Consider the following 20,299-nt stretch of genomic DNA (forward strand, 5'->3'; position numbering starts at 1 on the left):
GGTGATGATGTTTCAGCTGCAACAAATTATCATTTGTGCTTTTAAAATTGAGGCTATCATTGATCATAATTGCTTTTCACATTTAAAAGAAAAGAAATAATATGCCGACAGCTGTTCTCAGGTTATCAGATTAGATTTTGTGTGATGTTGTTTACTGCAGGCAGAGGGCTGAGGGGGGAGAAAAGGTTTGTAAAGGTTGCTTAAAAATATCTCAAAAATTAACATTTAAGCTGTTACATTTAAAAAACAAATTTCCTCTTCTTTCAGTAGAATCACCACGCACTTGAAGGAAATCTTTGTAGATAAATTAAGAGCATTCCTATTAATTATCTATTGAATATTATTCTTAAATTGAATGTAGGGAATTTGGCCACTGTGAATAACCACGTGAGGGCGCTGTTCACACAGCAACAGATAATTTTCGTGCGTTATAAAATAAAAATTACCTGCCCTTCTTTTAAAAAGGGTTTTTTTTTACTGAAATCTTGAAAACAGCTGGCTGTGATATTGAAAGGAATTTATTTTTTTCCATGCGCGTAGATTCCTACTTGCATTTTTCTTTCATTGCCATCTTTACAGGCCAAATGACATAGGATGAAGGCTGTTCGTAACCTGCTGATTTATATATTTTCCACCTATCTCCTGGTTATGTTTGGATTTAATGCTGCCCAAGACTTCTGGTGTTCAACTTTGGTGAAAGGAGTCATTTATGGATCGTATTCTGTAAGTGAAATGTTTCCCAAAAACTTTACGAACTGCACTTGGACGCTGGAAAATCCAGATCCAACCAAATATAGCATTTACCTGAAATTTTCCAAAAAGGACCTTAGCTGCTCTAACTTTTCCCTCCTGGCTTATCAGTTTGATCATTTTTCCCATGAAAAAATCAAGGATCTTTTAAGAAAGAATCATTCTATAATGCAACTCTGCGAATCCAAGAATGCTTTCGTTTTTCTACAGTATGATAAAAATTTTATTCAGATACGTCGGGTCTTTCCAACCGATTTCCCAGGATTACAGAAAAAAAGGGAAGAAGACCAGAAATCTTTTTTTGAGTTTTTGGTATTGAACAAGGTGAGTCCAAGCCAGTTTGGTTGCCACGTATTATGCACTTGGTTGGAGAGCTGCTTGAAATCAGAAAATGGGAGAACAGAGACCTGCGGGATAATGTATACAAAATGCACCTGCCCTCAGCACTTGGGAGAGTGGGGAGTCGACGACCAGTCGCTGGTTTTGTTAAATAACGTGGTGTTACCCCTGAATGAGCAGACCGAGGGCTGCCTGACCCAAGAGCTGCAGACCACCCAGGTCTGCAATCTTACCAGGGAGGCCAAGCGACCGCCCAAAGAAGGTAAGCGCCGGCCGGGAGGGGGAGCTGGGCGGGGAGTGGTGCTGGGGGATGGAGTTAAAACGTGCTGTGTCACACACCGGCCCAACCCTTGCCCCTTTCCTCTGTCACCTTTGGATTGATTTGACTTGTGATCTTCCCAAAGCTAGTTTTACGTTTCAAGATTTGAGAGATGGGGCGGGGAGGATGGGATGGCGCTCAGCAACCTGACGCCCGGTGCGAGGGGTAAGCTCAGGAGAAATGAGATGCTAAAACGTGGAGCCAGTTTGCGCTGGAGGTCGGTGAGGAGGGATGGGTGGGGGGGGCGCTTTATTAGGCTGCAGCCCCTCTGGGAGACGGACACACACACACACACACACACGCACACACACCTGTGAATGGATCTGTAGACTTCTCCCTTCGCCCCCGGCCCACCCTCCCATCCGTGACCCCTTTCCAGGTTGGAACTTGGGGCTTCGTGACCGAAAGGTGACACAAACTCAGTGGCAAGCCTCTGTGGACCAAATGACTTGGCGACACAGGAGGGCGCGGGTGCCCCTCCTCCCCAGGCCTGGGAAGGAGCCCGCGTGCCGGGTATTTCGTCCAGGGAAGCCCACTGGGGGTGCAGACTCGGGTCTCCGGGCGGTGAAGTCACGTGGCAGGGGGAGGGGGCGGAATTAACACAGGCGGGTCCTGCAAGACCCGGTATCCCATTCGCGGGAGTTTTTGCTCTTAGCTTCTCGGTACCCTGTTGATAGCCACGAGGAACGCGAGCTTGTCAGAGCCGAGCTAGATGCAAAAACAGTGCAACAGGAAGGAGAGATGCAGAGGAAGGAGAGAAAGTACAGGAGTGATTTACAGCTTTCACCCAGACGCTCGAGGGGGAGCTGCCCCGGGATCTGAGACAGTGGATTATGTTTAATAAGGCAAAAAAGCTGACACATTTTGAGAAAAAAATGACTTTCCGGTTTGGAAGATTAGGGGATGCGTTCCATTCGTTTGAGGGCACTGCTGGTACATAGTCGCTTCTGCTCCCCAGCCCTGCACCCAGAGAGTGTGTTGAATTTTTATGCAGGAAGTGTTTTCCGATCGCCACAAAGATCCCTGTCTGTGGAAAGGCACAGCCAAGCTCCAGTCCCTCTTTCCTCCCCTCTCCCAACAGAAGTTGTCTTTGTGGCCAATATAAAATTGACACGTTGTTGGAGAATTTTCTTTAAGGGTAGCCAAGGTTTTGTAAGGGGCGGGGGTGGGGAAAGAGAGAGAAAAGGGATTAACCAGCGAAAAGCGGTGATTTTTCTTCTGAAAGCATTTTGGGGGATGGGAGTTACGGAAGAGCCATGGCCCAAGGGGCAAAGAAGCCTTAAAAAATAAATACAGACTGATAGCAATGGGAAAGGCGTGAAAAACCTTTAAGATTTCTACAGGTCAGTGTCTCCCTAACAGCTGTGACTGAAGAAAGCAAAGTGATTTTAAATTGCAGGAGTTCTTTTCTCTAGTAAAAATCCCAGAGAAGCACTTGCAACTGCAGGGATGGTATTTAACGCCATTTCAAACCAATTAATGTTCCCTAGAATAAGAAGCTACAGTACGCCAGGAAAGTGTGATGTTACAAGCTGGCTAAAAAGACAATTAACACCAGAAACTGGTTTTTGCTCGTTTGTTTTATTGCTGTCCTAATAAAATTGAGAAAATCTGTATCTTCAGTAGTTAAAATTTTATCATCAAATTGACTGCTGATGACAGTGGAAGGAGAATCCAGTTGTACAACCCCTTTTTGTGAATGGTGACAAGTGACAAAAAACAAAGTTGTGTGCACACTAAGCATGATTTTCAGAGATTTTGCTGGTCATGATCATGAGATGTGGGTTAGGACAATGCTGGAATTTATAGAATTTGGACTAGGTGGCCATTCGTTTTAGTATGCGACGAAGAATAAGAGTGATTTTAGACATTAGATGTTTAAATCATGGGGGAGAATGTACATTTTTTTTGGCTAACTAGCTGGCGAAATGAGAACGAAATACCTCCACAGACCATTCAAAGATTGTATTAAAATTGTTAGCACGTTAATAGAACTGACAAGGAAAAGTTTATGTAATAGGGGAAGAACATATGCTGTATCAGTAAAATTGCACAGCCTCTAGTCTCTATTCTAAAGTTGTGCTCTTGAATTGTTTAGGTGTTCTGAGTCAGAAAGGTAATGATAAGTAATTCCTGATGACATAATTGTAGCTGATGCATTTGTAAGTAAGTCTTATAAAATACGGTTATAGCACTCCTTACCTCAATCAAAGAAGACCTTTTAGGCTAAGCTGCATTGTAGGAAAGACTTGAAAACCTGCAGATGCATAATTTAGTCAAATTTATGCAAAGTACATTAAATCTTAAATAGTTGATATAAATGATATGTAAAATCTTATGAAAGAATTATTTAATACTATTTCAAGTAAACTACCACGTAATGATATTCACAGGGCTTGAGGGCTATATGTAATAATTACATATAGTTGTGCTACTCATATCTAATTTTATTCCAAAATGTCTTCACTTTATTTGGTTAACATGTAATCCCAACTTCTAAAATGGGGTTTTAAAAATTCCACTTACATTTTATATTACTTTATGATTTCTATTTTCTATGAAAAATAAACCATCCTGTAAATCATCAGGGGAATGTATACAAGATTATTCTCCATGGTTTTTGACTCCCATTTTATTCACTGTAATAAGTACTGACTCAGAAGCCTTGAGGAGAAATATTTTGATGTTTATTATATCATAGAGGTAGCACAAATTTGACAGAAGTGTCTTTACACTCAGTAAATGCAGTTTCAGAATTTTTTTTATGTGATACTGATAGTGATGATGTCAAAGGTATACTAAATACTGAATATTTTGGAATATGTGTCCACTGGAATTATCATATTTAGTTAGTATTTGAGGAAACTATGGGCTCCCAGCAATGGGATATTGATAGGATTTCTACTAAGATATTTGTTAATAATACATTCATGTACTTAAGAATTTCATAGCCAGAAAATAATAAGGCGTCTGTCGTTGTTTGAAGTGACAACACCAACAATTACAAATTTTATCTTGAATACATTATAAAAGTAAATTATTGAATGATGCTTCATTAAAGTGTGAGATTTTAGTGCATTTCAGTATCTTCCTATTTAAGATTGTATTTGACATATTTGAGGGTGCCATGTGATTATAGGAACTTTGTTGTCATTTCCCAATTTTTACGTGAAGTTTTGAAAACCAGGTAAATCAACAAAATGAAGCCTTTTAAAAAGAATGTTGTCTTATTTCAGGCAGTTTTAAAAAATCTGTCTATGTACAGTGTATATAACTATTTTTAAAAGAAAACTCCAATAACGTTGCTGTTTACCTGGTTTTCAGATATGAGTGTGGGGCAAGACTGACATTGATTCATGAGGTCTTTAATATGTTTTATAAGACTCTTTTACCAAAGATGATTCTGGACTATATAGCTAAAATATAAAAGGTGATGTATGTATGATCTTATTTCTTACTACTTCACTTGAAATAAGTAATTTAAACAGTTTGGAGAGAAAAATTCCACACCAGCATATCTAAATCACATAATAAGCCTTAATGGAACCTTTGTTTCCTGATTACATCAATGGAGCTACTTATGTGAAGGGAGATTGGGATCCCTGTATAGATTCCAGGAAATCTGAACACACACACTTATTTGTCTTTTCATTCTGCCTCTGCTAATCCTTGATAATCAACCGCCCAAGGGAAGTCTCACCATGTGCCTGTGTAAAATCTAGCCTGTGTTTGTGTGTGCGTTTGCATGTCTAGAGCAATTTGTGTTTCATTTTAAGTGTTTTCATTTCTTTCTAACTTTGCTCTTTCTGCCCTCATTACTGATTCTGCCACCTTTCCCCTTCTTCTTTACCCTCCTTTGATCTTACTTCCTTTGTAAATGCCGTGATCCCACACTCTATCAGAATGTAGAAAGATCTACTGAGTATGTTGTAAGTGACAGTTTGCCCTGCCCCTTGGCTGGACCCACAGCCCTTTGCACATATTGTACTTCCGTTCTAGCACATATTTCCATTTCTTTTTCCATCTTCCTCTACTTGTCTTGCAAGTTCTTCAAGTGTACAGACTTGGTCTTCCAATAGTCTAACACAGTCTAAACCGACCTTCAATAAATATTGGTTGAAATGAATGTTAAATGAACAAAACAAAACAACTCAATAGGAAAAATAGCAATAAATTGAGACAGCTACCATTTATAGCAGTTCCAGTTCCATTAATGTATTATTTATATAACAATACCTTATCTCAAGGTATTGTTTAATAACATTTTTAAAAGAACAAGAAGAATGGAGTCATTGAGAAATAGTCTTAATTCCCTATGTGTTTATTTTAATAGTTTAGATTAATGATAAATAAAACTTTCTATACACAGCTGTCTGCAAAAACAGGGGTAAGAAAATTTGCCAATTTCTATCTGTTTTAATCACCTTCATTTCCATCTACATTTCTTTCTTCTGGCTCTAACATTACTTCTCCAGAAATGACATTTCCCAAATCTTTTCTTCCACAGTTTGAAGAGAAACGTATGCAAACTCTTTCCAAGAAATAGGAAGAATATTTGCAGGTCAAGTTCAGTGCTTCTGTTACCTACTCCTTACTTATGCTGTAATCTATACATATAGTAATAGTATAATATTACTAAAATTGTAGGCCTGGCCAAGTAAGATGCCCTAATTTTTACTTTTGCCATTGTAGAATTTTGTCCAATAGTTCAGGAAGTGACTCAGATATATAGTATTAATGAAAACTCCATCACATGGCAACATTTTTTTCATAGACAGTAAATTAAAATATTAACAAGAAAATGTTTGTGTATGCACGTGTGTCAGGCAGGTTTTGTTACTGAGTCCAGGCTTGCTCTGCTTGCCGCACGACAGGGCAATAAATCGGAGACAAGGTGTTGAGACAAGGAATAGACTTTATTTGGAAAGCCAGCAGACCAAGAAGATGGCAGACTAAAGTCTCTAAATAACCACCTTATTGGGGTTTGGATGCCAGTTTCTTTTATAGCACAGAGAGGGGGAGGAGATGAGGAAGTAAAGTAAAAAGCTCATAAGTCTTGCAAATATCCCCTGGAACGGCCAGCCTTGGGAGGAGATGTGTTAATTTCTTCTTTCTTGCAGCCATCCACAGGTGGACAGGGTCAGGATGCTTCCCTGAACAAAGGCACTTTGGTTTAACATTCAGGCAGAGGGGCAGGGTTCCCCAAGGCATGCCATTATGTAGAGACTGTGTCCTTTTAGAAAACAAAAGCAGCAAAGGAAAGCAAAGGTTAAAGTAAAAGAAACAGATCCAACATGTAATCAGATTTGGTTCTTCCCTGTTACGGTTTTAGTGGTGGCTGTAGATAAATGTGCCGTAGATTGGTTTTCTTCAATATTGAGATGGGAATTTTACTTTACTTAGAATCTAGCTTCATGCACTCCTATACTTCATTTCCTAATAGTAGTGATTTTATTGTTAAACGGAATACTTTTATAAAATATAGGTTTCTTTAGAGTCACTTTGATATATATTACCTGTAAAAGTCATCCGGCCCTTGGATCGAAAATCAATGTTTGTTCAAAAATCAGCCTTTCTTACTTTTTCAAAATACCGTGAGCTGGGTTTAAAGATTCTGAACAGAGAGAGCCAGGTTTAAACCTGTACGTTCACCTCAGAACTGTGTTCTGCTGTGTCAACTACTTCCCTTCTTGGGTTGCTAGTAATGCTTATTCCTCAGGGTACAGAAGAACAGGATATGTCATTATGTAGTAAAAAAAAAAAAAAAAAAACCCCAAAAAAACGAATGAAATTAATGGCTTGGAATATTTTAGTTCCTGTCAGCCCTCTGGAAATGCCTTACTAATTCAATTAACTAATACAAATCAGAAAGGTGTGTTCAGTTTTTCTAACTGTGGTCACTTCATTGAAATGAAAGGTGTATTTTGTTATAAGATGCACTTGGGCCCTGACAGTGACTCAGCCACCTCATAGCATCTTTGACAAGGGACTGTGCTTACTGAGCTTGACTCAGCAATCTGTACTGTAGTGGCGTGTTGTATTAAATGAGATTGCACATGAAAGACACTTAGTCAAATGCTCAAGTTATATTAGGCCCTCAATTCATTTTTTGAAACCTCTTTTTTATTATCTTTTAGCTACAAATGATGGAGGATTGATAATATAATGAAGTAGGTTGCCATTTATTTATTTGAACTTGTTTAGGAATTTAGGGCATTTAACAAAGGGTCATTAAGCATCTTGAAGTTATGTCTGTTTTGTATTATATAAAGAAAAGGTCCCATCTCAATACCTTTGTGCTGATGGTGGCATGACTAATACATCAAATAGACCAAGCTAGTGCTGTGAGTCATCCCAGGGCTAGGAAGCTGTCCTTTGGATATCATTGCTGATCCTTTGTAAAGTCTGTAAAATTTAAATGTAAATTAAACAGTTTCCAAGTGTTTTACTCTGCTGCATTATGCAAAGTTAAGTTCATGTTTTGAGATCTGTTTTGAAAAGGAATTAGCTTGAAACATTAAGTCTATATTAAACCATTTGGAAAAAAGTAGAACTTGTTTCGAATTTTTTTTCACTGAATTATGATCAGTTATTATAGGCCAATGAGCCCTAAGAGTCCCCCAAAGGCTTGCATATTCAGGTATTGAAAAGAAGATTTAAAAATTTTGTTACTACTCATTTGCAGCTTCTGATATTTTCTTAAAGCAGAATTACAGAATGCCATCTGTAAGACTCCATAAAATGCTAACTGTTCTATGTTCAATTAAATGCTAAATGCTCTATGTTCAATTATCTTTCAACTGTCATTCAGGAATTTTGCTCACATGCAGAGAATGACCAGCTACATATCTGTTAAAGGTTAATAATAATTAACCTTTATAATAATAAAGTAATATATTTATTATATTATTATTTATTATTATAAATATATTTATAACATATTATAAATAGAAAAATAATATATTTATTATATTATTAATTATATATATATAATGTATTTATATTTAATAAATAATAAGTAATATATTTCTAGTTTGCAAAGAAAGTGCAATTAAGTAACAAATGCATAGTAAATACATTAGTATGGAGGTATTTCTCTCAAAACGAATTCCCTGAATAGGTGTCTTTTCAGCAATCCAACATGTTTGCTGATGTGCATTTTCGCATTTTCCTCAGAACCAACCCCTTAGGACAGCGGTCCCCAATCTTGTTGGCATGAGGGACAGGTTTCATGGCAGACAGTCTTTCCATGGTCGGGGCTGGGGACAGGTGTGGTTCAGGCAGTAATGCAAGCAATGGGGTTCGTTCACTGGCCTGCCACTCACCTCCTGCTGTGCGGCCCACTTCCTAACAGGCCTCTGACCGGCACCGGTCCTCGGCCCCGGGGTTGGGGACCCCTGCCTTACGACACATTCCTTATGATTGGAACATGTTGTAAAATACGAAGGCCAAATGGTTAGTCTTTGGTTTCTGCCATGTTAAGTGAACTAATTTAGCTGCTAACCTAATCTTGGCTATTATAGTCTCAAATTATTTCTTCTAGATAACAAGTTTCTTTGGAGACTGAGAGTTGTTTGGGAAAACTGAGCAAATGGGTGCATGGAAAAGACATTGGAACACTGATGGAACCAGATTACAATGTTCAGAATGCAGTTTGCATGCACTTAGACATAATCCAAAGCATTAAAACAGTTGTGGAATCAACCAGAGAAAGTTACCTTGGTGAATTACTTTTTAGCAATAAATATGTTAAGGTGATCGAAATGTCACAGAAATATTTGCCCTCCTGGGTAGTTCAACTTGGGTGAATGGTTTAGAGTATTTATTTCATAACATTTCTACTGGTGTTCCTCCATTTAAAAATAATGTTTAAAATTTGATAAAATTTAAAAATTTATTTAAAAATTAATATCTATGCTTGCATATATAAATAAGGATAATTTGTTCTCTAATAAACTATTTTAAAGAGAAGCTTCATCTACATATCACTCTTAAGAAAATAAAGACGTAAAGTGGTTTAGTAAACATTTTATAAATTAAAAGAATATAATGAAACCTGATGTTGAGAAAGTGCTTTCCAGTTTACAAAGGTCTGTGGCACAAATTGTTTTACTTGGGCAGTAACTGTGTGAGACATCTATTATCAACATGGGCTGGTTATACCCTGAAGACTGACCATGGCTTTCCTTTTTTTAAAAATTTTAATACAAATTGGTTCAAATGAAAAACTACAGAACTTCAAAGCTGTGAATTTTCTCACTGTTTCTGGAACACTTGAATCTGAATCACAAATTCTCAGATTCATAAGGGGCTTTAGGCATTAGCTTAGTCCAAATCTTTCCTAATTAAAGGAATCCCAATCTGCAGATGTATCATGGGAACATTATTTCAGCTGAACATAAGTGTTCTTGGAGTTTATATTTAATGCCATTTCTATAATGTAAAAGAGACAGTCATTTAGGATGGTGGGATAGTTCTAATTATTTAAAAAAAAAAAAATTACCTGGTATCCAGCCAGGACAATAATCAGAGTATACTTTGCTAGACTACTGAATACAGACTAGTCTGTACAAATCAGAGCTTTCATTCATTAGATTTTTTTTTGTCCTATATTATTTAAACAAACGTGATGCAGGTCTCAAAAAACTATTGATTTTCAGTCTAAGTTCATTAAATTTAAAGAGCAATGTGTTTCAAGTACAGAGTTTGTCCAGATTTAGGAAAATTATTTATCAAGGTCTGTCTTGGATTTTCATTTCATTATTTCTCTAGGGCAATCTGTGTTTTAAAGAAATAACATGTCACATTTTTTAGTTATCCCATGGTGCACTGAGAAATACTGCTGTAGGATGGGGCAGTGAGGTCAGGGTCCCGTCACTGTACTGAAGGTCACGGCTCCTGTGGGGTGGCCTTCCCCTGGGCTCTCTGGAGACCCCTCTCTCCTCTCACTCCTGAGGCCTGCCTGCCCCCTGATTCTCACCCCAGGACTGTACTCTTGTCTCCTTGGTTTCTCCAGCCTCTATCCATGCCTTATGCTCTTCTCAAATTACTGAACTTGAGGACACCATCTGTTTCTTACTAGGATCCTGACTGGTACAGGGGTGTATGATTTTGGTGGTGAGGTGATTTCTAATTACTTTGGGATTGGTCTGAAATCAGCATTTTAAGTTTTGATCTTTTGTTTTTTGTTTGTTTTTGCAGTACACGGGCCTCTCACTATTGTGGCCTCTCCCATTGCGGAGCACAGGCTCCGGACGCTCAGGCTCAGCAGCCATGGCTCACGGGCCCAGCCGCTCCATGGCATGTGGGATCCTCCTGGACCGGGGCATGAACCCGTGTCCCCTGCATTGGCAGGCGGACTCTCAACCACTGCGCCACCAGGGAAGCCCAAGTTTTGGTCTTTTGATCCTTCCTTTTTATGTGCTGAAGGTCTTATGTAATGATTAGCCCTTTTGGAGATTGGCATATGGGCCAGCCCTATTAAATAAATAAATAAATAGATAGATAGATAAATAAATAAATAATTTAAAGAATTGAGTTAATGAAAGTGAAAACCAGTTGGTCATTTTTTAAAGCTCAGTTGATGTGGTATTTTTTATACTTGGTCCTAACTCAGGATCAATATGTGTTCATCTTCATTACTCCATTGAGTTTAGGCCCTCTCCAAGAGTTTTTCTGTATTTATCTGTTAGTTCGTTGATTACTTAGCTTGTTTTAAAATCACATAACATGTATACAATTCATATACATCTTCCATACAATTTTTCAGTGTTGATGTGACCGCAGAACACTGAAACTGGCCTGGGTATTCAAAGAAAGTTTTGTAAGTTGGTAATTTCAAGGCTCGCATATAAAACGTAAAAAATCCTGACAGATTACTATTTAGTTCTAATTTTATATGATTATAATAATGGAAATATAAAATGAAAACAGAATTTCAGTTGCTAATATAAGTATCATTTTGCCTGTTGATTTCACTATACCTCTGAAAGCAAAAACAACAATGAAAAACCCAACAAGACTCACATAAGACATTTTTTTCTTTCCTTTCATTGCAAAAAAAGAAACCAAGGCAGTTAAGTTTGCCCTTATAATTTCATTAAGAAAATTGCAATTTTTAACTCTTAACTGTGTTGGTCTTGAGGTTGCCCTTCACATCAAGGAAGTGTCCTGAGAGGCAAAAAGAAAAGTAACTTCAAAAAAATGAAGGGGCTGGGCTTTCCTGGTGGTGCAGTGGTTGAGAGTCCACCTGCCGATGCAGGGGACATGGGTTCGTGCCCCAGTCCGGGAAGATCCCACATGCCACAGAGCAGCTGGGCCCATGAGCCATGGCCGCTGAGCCTGCACATCCGGAGCCTGTGTTCCGCAACAGGGGAGGCCACAACAATGAGAGGCCTGCGTACCAGAAAAAACAAACAAACAAACAAAAAAAGGGGCTAACCTTTTTTTTATTATTATTTTTTTTTCTGACCTTCTGTTTTCTGAATAGGTGGTACATAACAAATATTTATTATACAGTGGATGCTTTTGGAAATATTTCTTCTAACATTGGCTCATAATAATTGTAATGTGGAAAAGAGGGCACCTCGGTAAGCCAGAAATCTGTTTACTTTATATAATCTTTCCACATAAATCTGGAAAATTTTCAAAGATCTGTTTCTGCACTGTAGGCTGAGAAATTCCAGTTTATTTTGGATTCCCAGAGAGGTCAGCTTCCTTTACAGAAATGTCAACCTGTGGTCAGCTCTGTGGCTGGCCTTGGTTTTTGTAACTTAAGAGGGCAAACACTGTATATTTTTTAAGTGGTGCCTGAGAAATTAACCAAGTTCACCTCTTCCATCTGAAGTAAATGCCAGGAAGAACTGTTGTTCCAGTTGTACGGCATAGAACTTTAATGCCTTCCTTAGCTTGTAATATATTAACAATCCATTTTCTTAAAAATGTATGGCTTCTTTCTGTTTAGTGGTTTTCCTGGAGTTTTCTGATGACTATATTTTGGTGTTCAGTTGATGATGAAGAGCATAAATGAGTTCTAGGCAATAATGAATATTACATGTCCTTGCCACTGGTCTCTGCATCCTTAGGCCAGAGAAACCACAGAGGTGGAGCCGACTAGAAGTTAATCCACTAAGTAGCAAGAACTGATTAATGCAAAAGAAATAAGTATGTGTTGGATGTGAATTAATACAGCTTTTTTTTTTCCCCTTAGCAGTGGAAACTCTTTTTCTAAATAAACAACAGTATATCTATATCTATATCTATATCTATATCTATATCTATATCTATATCTATATATATATATATAAAAGATTTTTAAAAATAGAGCTGCTTTCGTTGAGGTGGACAGGAGGCTCAGAGCCTAGCCTAAAGGGTCTCCAGAGGTGAGACTGCCCCCCCTTCTCCTTTCTGTCAAACTTGTGGAATGAGAGAGCTGCTCATGACCCATCCCTAGTGCCAGTCCTGTGCACACTTCCCTCATGGTCTCTCTGGAGTCATTTCGTCCTGGGGCTGCATGTAGGATTTCAGGATGAACACCCCAATTCTCCATTGTTCTGTCTCGTCATCTGTATTCCAAACTTCTTCCACCCGGAGTTCCCAAACCTGCAAATACACTTATTCTGATCATACCTCTTGCTCACAGACTAGAGTTTACCCAGATAAAAATGAATATTGTCTTAGAATCCTTTTGCATCTTTAACTTTAATTGATGAACAGTTAGAAGCCCTAACGTTAAATCTTTATAAATGTACTATATTCTGGTGGTGTTCATTCTGACTTTCTTCCTCAATATTTTGTTAATGCCCAAACAGTTCAGTTGCAAACGGTCAAATTTCTTGGAATAAACTAAAGTTATTAGGGCATGGGATTTATTTTGAGTTCCTTTGATTATTCACACATAATGGATATCCACAACTGAAGCAGGTTATTAAAACAACAACCAAAAGTGTATTAGTGTTGCCATTCCATAGACATGAGTGGATAGCTGAGGTGTTATTAATGCTCTTCCAATAGTCCCAGCCTTCCACCATTCTGGACACAGGTAGGGATTGTTTTCTGGACCAGTTGTGGTTGGATGGGGTCATGTGACTGGCTCTGGCCAATGAGTCGTGAACAGCAGTGGCACTCCTCACTTCTGAGCTGGGTCATTTCATTGCTGGAGTCAGACCACCAAGGTCTCTCGACCTCTGGCAGGGAGGCCTGTGCCAGAGAGAAGGGCCTCCAGTGTCAGCCTGCGTCCTTGAATGTGTAAAAGGAGAGGAGCCCCCTCCCCATGCCCTTGCTGACCTGTGATGGTCCTGAAGACTGGGCCAGGAAGGACCTTTTCTGTCTTGAGACACCGGGGATTTGGAGTTTGTCTTTGTTCCTGCAGCCTAACCTAGCATATTCTAGCTGATACAGTGTCCACTTAGGGAGGATTGGGGCACAGTGGTGCTAATGAGGGTGCTACAAGGTGATGAGTTACATTGGTGGTGTGTTCTGTAATTGAGCTGTGATGATGTGGTGACCAGACAGGTCTGTGATGTTTTGTGGAGAGGAACTCACCTACCTGCATTTCCTACAATGTACTCTGGGGTAGCTGAATTTGTACTTATCGTTAGCAACACTCTGGGCCTCATTTTAGGTAGTATTTATCAGTATTTAATTGTTTTAGCCTAATTAAAATTAATACTAAATTAACTATAATCAATGTATGTTTAGATTACAAGAGCCTGTTCTTTTGACATATTTTTAAAGTTATTGGGTTTTTCTATTTTTTAAAGTTATTGGGTTTTTCTATATTTTCAACTCACCCAGATTAGAGAGGGTATCATGGTCTTTTGCCGAGTCATGACTGTCAAAGAACTAAGTAGGAAGCATCCATTTTGGCATGGCAGTTCTTGCTGAAAGGTAAAAACGTGTTCTGTTCCCTGTCCTTTATCCTTCCTTCTTTTCTTTATCTTAATTCTTCCTTCCCTCCCTCCCCCTCCTTCCCCTCTTCCTCTTTCTCCTTTCTTGTTTTTTTTTTTTTCAGATACATAGGCTATGATTTATATGTGTTTACTTAGATCTCATATTGCAATAATTTGCACAGAATCTGTTATCAATATACATGTAGGTGTTTGTGGTAAACAAATATTTCTAGGGTAGTTCAAGGGGAGCTTATCATCACTGCTTCATTAATCTTAACAGTTTTCTATAGCGAGGTTAATTATGTAGTAATAATTAACCTTCCGTTTGAGTAGGTGGGCTTTTGCCACATTGAGAAGCCTTGTTCCTTTCCAGGAGAGGTGGGAGGGAACAGTGAGCTGATGTGAACTTTGAACAAGCCTCTGAGCGTTCCTTAGCAGGAGTGAATATTGGTGGTACATGGGCAAGTTTTGTTACACTGGGCTGAGCCTTGCATTATTTCCCTGCCTCTCCTGTTCTCAAGTTTGGATTATAATATGCTCATTAATTATAAGAGACACACTTCAGGATTCCAACAGGGCTATACAGAACATTGAGCAACTGAGAAATTAAAACAAAAAGGAGCACAAACACTTTCTCTCTTTTTTTTCATTTTATATCATGTTCTGAAGAAAATCCAGGTATGCAATGAATTGTCAGTTTCCTTCCTACATGTTTTATATCTGATCTGTGGGACACACACATACCCAGTCACTTATGCATGAATCTGTGGCATTAAATGCTCACAGGTATTACATGCAATATGATTTGAAAAGATGAACGTTTTTCAATAGTTTGAGAATATATTCCCCGCTAAACTGCATTAATTAACTAAATATTTACTAAATATAAATCTACCTAGAGTGACTTATGAGAAAATCACAGAAATGATGAAGAATAAAGATACCATTTGCAAGGGAAGCTTTAACATTTATATTGATATGTTTGAAAATGCTCTTGGAGTCCTTTTAACAAATACATTCAGAACAGTATTCTGTGGATCTTCTTGGATATCAGAAATTAAAGTTTTACTTAGGATATAAGAGTAACTCATTTGCCAAGCAAGTTTCTAAAAGTTGAAAATAAATGTCAGTTCAAAAAAGTGAATAATTTAACTTTTGCATTTCTGAAAAATTCATATATATTATATCATAACAAATTAACACTCTTTCAAATTCTTTTTAATCGTTGATTATTTTCTTCCTCTGGAACTTGTTACATACTAGATCCCACACATCCCACAGCCATTAATTCAGTTTCAGACTTTAGATATTTCCTTATAGAACTTAATTTTAATGTAAAACAAAAATTGCTGCAAGAGTCAACACTTCATAATGGTTAGGAGTCAGACCTCCTGGGTTCAAATCTCATTTTCTCCACTTCTAATAGAGAACATTATGCATCTCTCTAGACCTCGGTTTCTTGTCGGTGATTATTGTAGTGAGGTAATTGAGAGATTGAATGAGGTCATTAATATAAAAAGTTAACATGATTCTTGGACTGTGTAGTACAGGCTCAATAAATGTCACCTTTCAGTAATTGGATGATTCTGGAACCCTTTACTGCATGAGATTCCTTTAGGCAACAAATAAAATTTTGATTTGTAATAAAAAAGTAATCAATTTATTTAAATGACCTCAAAGAAAGTAAACTGCCTCCTGGGTCATGTAGTCCGGAGAAATGCACTGTATCTTTCATCCTTTCTTCCCTCTGAAGCCTCACAGTCCTGAGAAAAACAGTCTGAGTTAAGGTGCCGTATCTGTTCTCCTTTCCGCTTCATTTCAGAAGTGAATCACTCTGTTCCCAACATCATCGTTTTTCTCTTAAAACAGACTAGCCAGTGATATTCACAGATGATCTGACAAAGAGTGATTGACCCAAATGATGTTCTCCCAAAGACCTGGGGCCACTCTAATCAGAAAGCATTGCTGATTGTATTTTGTCCACCTAATCAACTTCATCTTCTGTGTATTTTCCTGAAAATATTTATGTCCCTTTGGGCTAGTCATTTCTCCATAACATTATGGTTTAAATGGATTCACATTTTATTGGTTAAGACAAGTTAAAATCTATATCCTGATTTCTTAGGGTTGGTATGCATGTTAAAATGAAGCAAACTGTTAACTTACATCTTGGCCTGCAATGAATCCCTTTTTCCTTCTGAGCAGAGTCAGATCTCCTGGAAAAATATCTTGCTTGCTGCCTGCTTGGTAACATTTATTCTAAGGCTTACTGTAAGAAAATATCAATCAAATATAAATCCATGCAATATTTTTCAAAAGATCATACTTTTTTACTTTGGTTTTTCTGAAACTTTTACTTTTGCCATTATAAACAAGAGAATTGGCAACATGGCTTTAGATTTTCTTTAACTCTCTACATCCCTTTGTATTTGAAAGAGCACTTAGAAGACTGAATAGCTGCCTTCTGGATGAGATTTGCCATGACTTCAGGCAGGTCACATTATCTCTCAGAGACAGTTTCAGTTGGCTCAGTTACAAAAATAAAATTGGGGCATCTGAAGCTCATAGGATTGTATGGCAAGTAAAGCTGTACTTTATATGAAAGCCATTACGAAAATGAAGAGGGGCATCCAAAAATGTTGTTATTATTGCCATTGACAATATTAGCTTGTAAATTTGATTAAGTCTTTTAGTTTAGTTCATTGGCAAGTGTGCATGTGAAATAATGGTCCTGTCCTGTGTTAATAAATATCACAGATTGTTGGATGGATTGTTGGACTTGGCGTTTTTAGGTAAGACTGATCTGTCCCTAGGAAAACACTGTTCCCTTGTTTTTTTCTTTTTTTCTTTTTTCCTATGTCAGCAGAAGCTGTGACAGTTTGAGCTGCACATTCAAACCTTTTAGTTTGATTCCCAGCCCTGCCTTCTGCCAACTTTGTGACCTTCGGCAATTTGCTTTGTATCTGTGAATCACATTTTCTTTGTCTGTAAAAGAGAGATCATATCTCTATGCTGTTGCTTTTTTTTTATGTAGTCTGTACAAAAACAATATTAAGATTAATGCATGAGAAATGCAGAAGTGGTCAGTTCTCTTAATGCAGCTTTTAAGTAATGGAACACTTTAAGTTTCTGGCTGCCCATAGTGAATTAAAGTATGACTTCAATTGTGTTCAGTTCTAGCTTTCCTCATCTGTAGATGAAGACCAGAAGTAAAACATATCACTCCATAATAAGCTTCCACTCCATGTCGGTCAGAGAAGCAGTTTGAAAATAAACACATCCTTTCTTCCCTTTTGTGTCTTGGGAAAGTCAAAACCTGGCATTGGAGGAGAATGAGTAGATGAACTCTTGCCCGAAACCTTATCCCTATTGCCAAAAAACTGTGTGGGAGAAATTGTAATTTTACAGAACTACTTGTTTTCTCTAGGGGACAAAAGCTACATGTAAATAAGCAAGGGTTTCTCTACCCCATATCAAGTAATTAAAAATTAAATATATGAATCTTTAAGGAATATAAATTAGGTAAATTTTGCATCAGGGTAAATTTTGAAACAGACTAAAATATGGATACATGTGGATAGAGCTTCCTAATTTCATGGAGTGTTTTTGTATCAGTCCTGAGAAGACTACAGTTTGGAATCTGGTCTTCTCTATAGGTCATAGGAGGGAATATTTCCGAGGTCAAATGTGATGTAGTAGCCAGACATGTAGTTGTTCTGATGGGATTATCCATCAAGTTTAGTAGATGAAAACCATGCCCGTTACTTTCTACTTAAAATAATTAAAGAGTTTTGGCAAACCTAATACTTGGTAAACAGTTTTTAAAAACACTCAGTTTTGTGCTTTTGAACAAGTGTAGCAAACTTAATCGGTGAGGCTATATTCAGATTTTTAAAACAAACTTTCCATAATTCAGGTTTAAGCCTAAATATTTTGACTTCCAGCTTCCTACACCTTGGCATTGTACAACTTAACCCCCTAATGTCGTAAACTTTTCTGTTAACCTGACATCAGTGGGGACCGGATACTTTAGATATCCATTTAATAGAAATTTACCATGCATAATGGATATTTTGAAGAGAATCCAAATGGAACAAAACAGACTACCCAGCTTATACTTTTTAAATGTATTTTTTTGTAAATGTGTTTATTTTCTAATCACAGTCCTAATGAATGCCTATCTGTGTGTCAGGTACAATTTTAGATATCAACTCTTTTAATGTAAGACTCCTCTGAGATGTTATTATTTCCAGATGAGGTGTCTCAGACACAGCAGGGCTGAGTGACCTGCCAGAATGACACTGAGAAGGCAGAACTGAAATTGAATTCTTCTCTTAATCCATACAGTATACCTCTACTCTGTACACATGAATCCAGTCTAATATTTTGAATAATTGCAAAGGTGCTTAACTCTTGCAATCCTGTGGAACTATAAGATGTTTTAAAAGAGTATAGTGTTTTATTTTAATCCCTCTGAAGTCCATTTCCTCCTGTGTTTGTTGTAGCCTCTGATCTGTTAATGCTCCTTCAGCCTTCAGACTTTCCCAAGCTATAGCCTGTGTTAGAGCCTCACTAGTAAAGGAGCTTTCTTCTTTAACCAAGTCCATTATTCACAGAAGTCTTCAGTCTCATCTCTCCCAGGAAACCTCAACTGATGAAAATAAGAGTATTGACTTTGACCTGCTCTGAGACACGCAATGCTTATGAAGTCCTTTTTACTCTTACACATACATTTTTGAATTTTTTATATTTGCAATTAATGTACATGTTCATTGAGATATAAGTACAGTCTGTTTTAATAGTTTTCTATAAAATATGACTTCCTTAGGTTTCAAGAGGAAGGTTGGTAAAGGTTATGGTTTAATTGCTTGAACTTTACTTAGTACCATATTAACACAATGAGGTGCTTAATCTTTTCTGTAATTATGATGGTAGAAGATCAAAATAAAATTAGAATGACAAATATCTTTTCTTGTATAAGTTAATGATTTTAAGTTGAGAAGATGCCATTTATATTAGACAAAAATAGGTTACAGTTAGATTAAGCTTCTTGAATACTAGAAAATACAGGATACTTATAAAAAGAAACAAAGTTGAAAAGTTCATTCCCTAGCTCAGAAAATATTTTATTTAATCTTTGTGTTTAAATTAATTTTGATATGTTCTTTTTAAATTCTCAACTTTTATATGCTTGGGCATTGAAAATGAATACTGTCTTACTGGGAAAAAGAATAAATCATGATCCATTCCGACTAAAATCATTCTCTGTGGAATTTTCTTAACTGTGGTGACATTCAAATACTGAAAATCAAACTGATGCCAACTTTTCCCTCTGAATGATAGTGATTAAGTGTTTTGGGGCTGTAAGAGTTTCTTGAGAGGGACTAATCAAAATAAAATTATTTTTCTTCATAAAAAGAACACCTATTCCATTTATTCTAAGAAGGGGAATTCAGAGACTTTATGTAGGTAAGTGTCATAAAGCAAAAAGAGGAAAAGAAAACTGAAAAATAATTTTCTGAAAAGTTCAGTTACCTCAGAAGATTTAAGGTTTATTTCCATTTTCTCTTCATTTATTTTATGTTTTCTTGAGTTTCTTTCACATTTATATGAGCTAGGAAAACATATTCCCCAATAACTTTTTATTCTGTGTTTCTTATTGAATTTTATAGATCTTACATTTTAATCAACATAAATATATCTTATATCCTGTCAGACCCAATACTAATTATTTTTATACTTCATTATTTCAAAAGGTATTGCATTTGAATTACTCCTAAATCCTTATATCATGCTAATTTTGTAGCAGGACTTTAGGTACATGATTAAAAATATTCTAGCATTTGCATAATTCAGCAGATTAAGAAAAATAATTTAGAAAAACATTTCGGTAACTTACTTGTTTTGAACATCTGGTTAACAGCTGGAGTAATGAGAGTTAAGGCAGCAGTAACCATCTTTTACATTGATCCCCGATGCACTCCCAAATGCTAGGAAGGAT

The 20,299-nt window shown here is 37.1% G+C and overlaps 1 protein-coding gene across 1 annotated transcript in view; it reads left to right on the forward strand.

The window, feature by feature from the left end:
- Window positions 1-594: 594 nt before the first annotated feature.
- ADGRB3 (adhesion G protein-coupled receptor B3) overlaps window positions 595-20,299 on the forward strand; it is a gene marked incomplete at both ends in the record, with an annotated part of 796,225 nt that continues 776,520 nt past the window's right edge. Inside the window, one exon of the mRNA XM_082633456.1 lies at window positions 595-1,351. Within this exon, the coding sequence (XP_082489582.1) occupies window positions 595-1,351 (757 nt within the window). The remainder of the gene's footprint in view (window positions 1,352-20,299) is intronic.

This window comes from Mesoplodon mirus (genome assembly GCF_964341445.2).
Source record: "Mesoplodon mirus genome assembly, chromosome: 10".
NCBI classification, from domain to species: Eukaryota; Metazoa; Chordata; class Mammalia; order Artiodactyla; family Ziphiidae; genus Mesoplodon; species Mesoplodon mirus.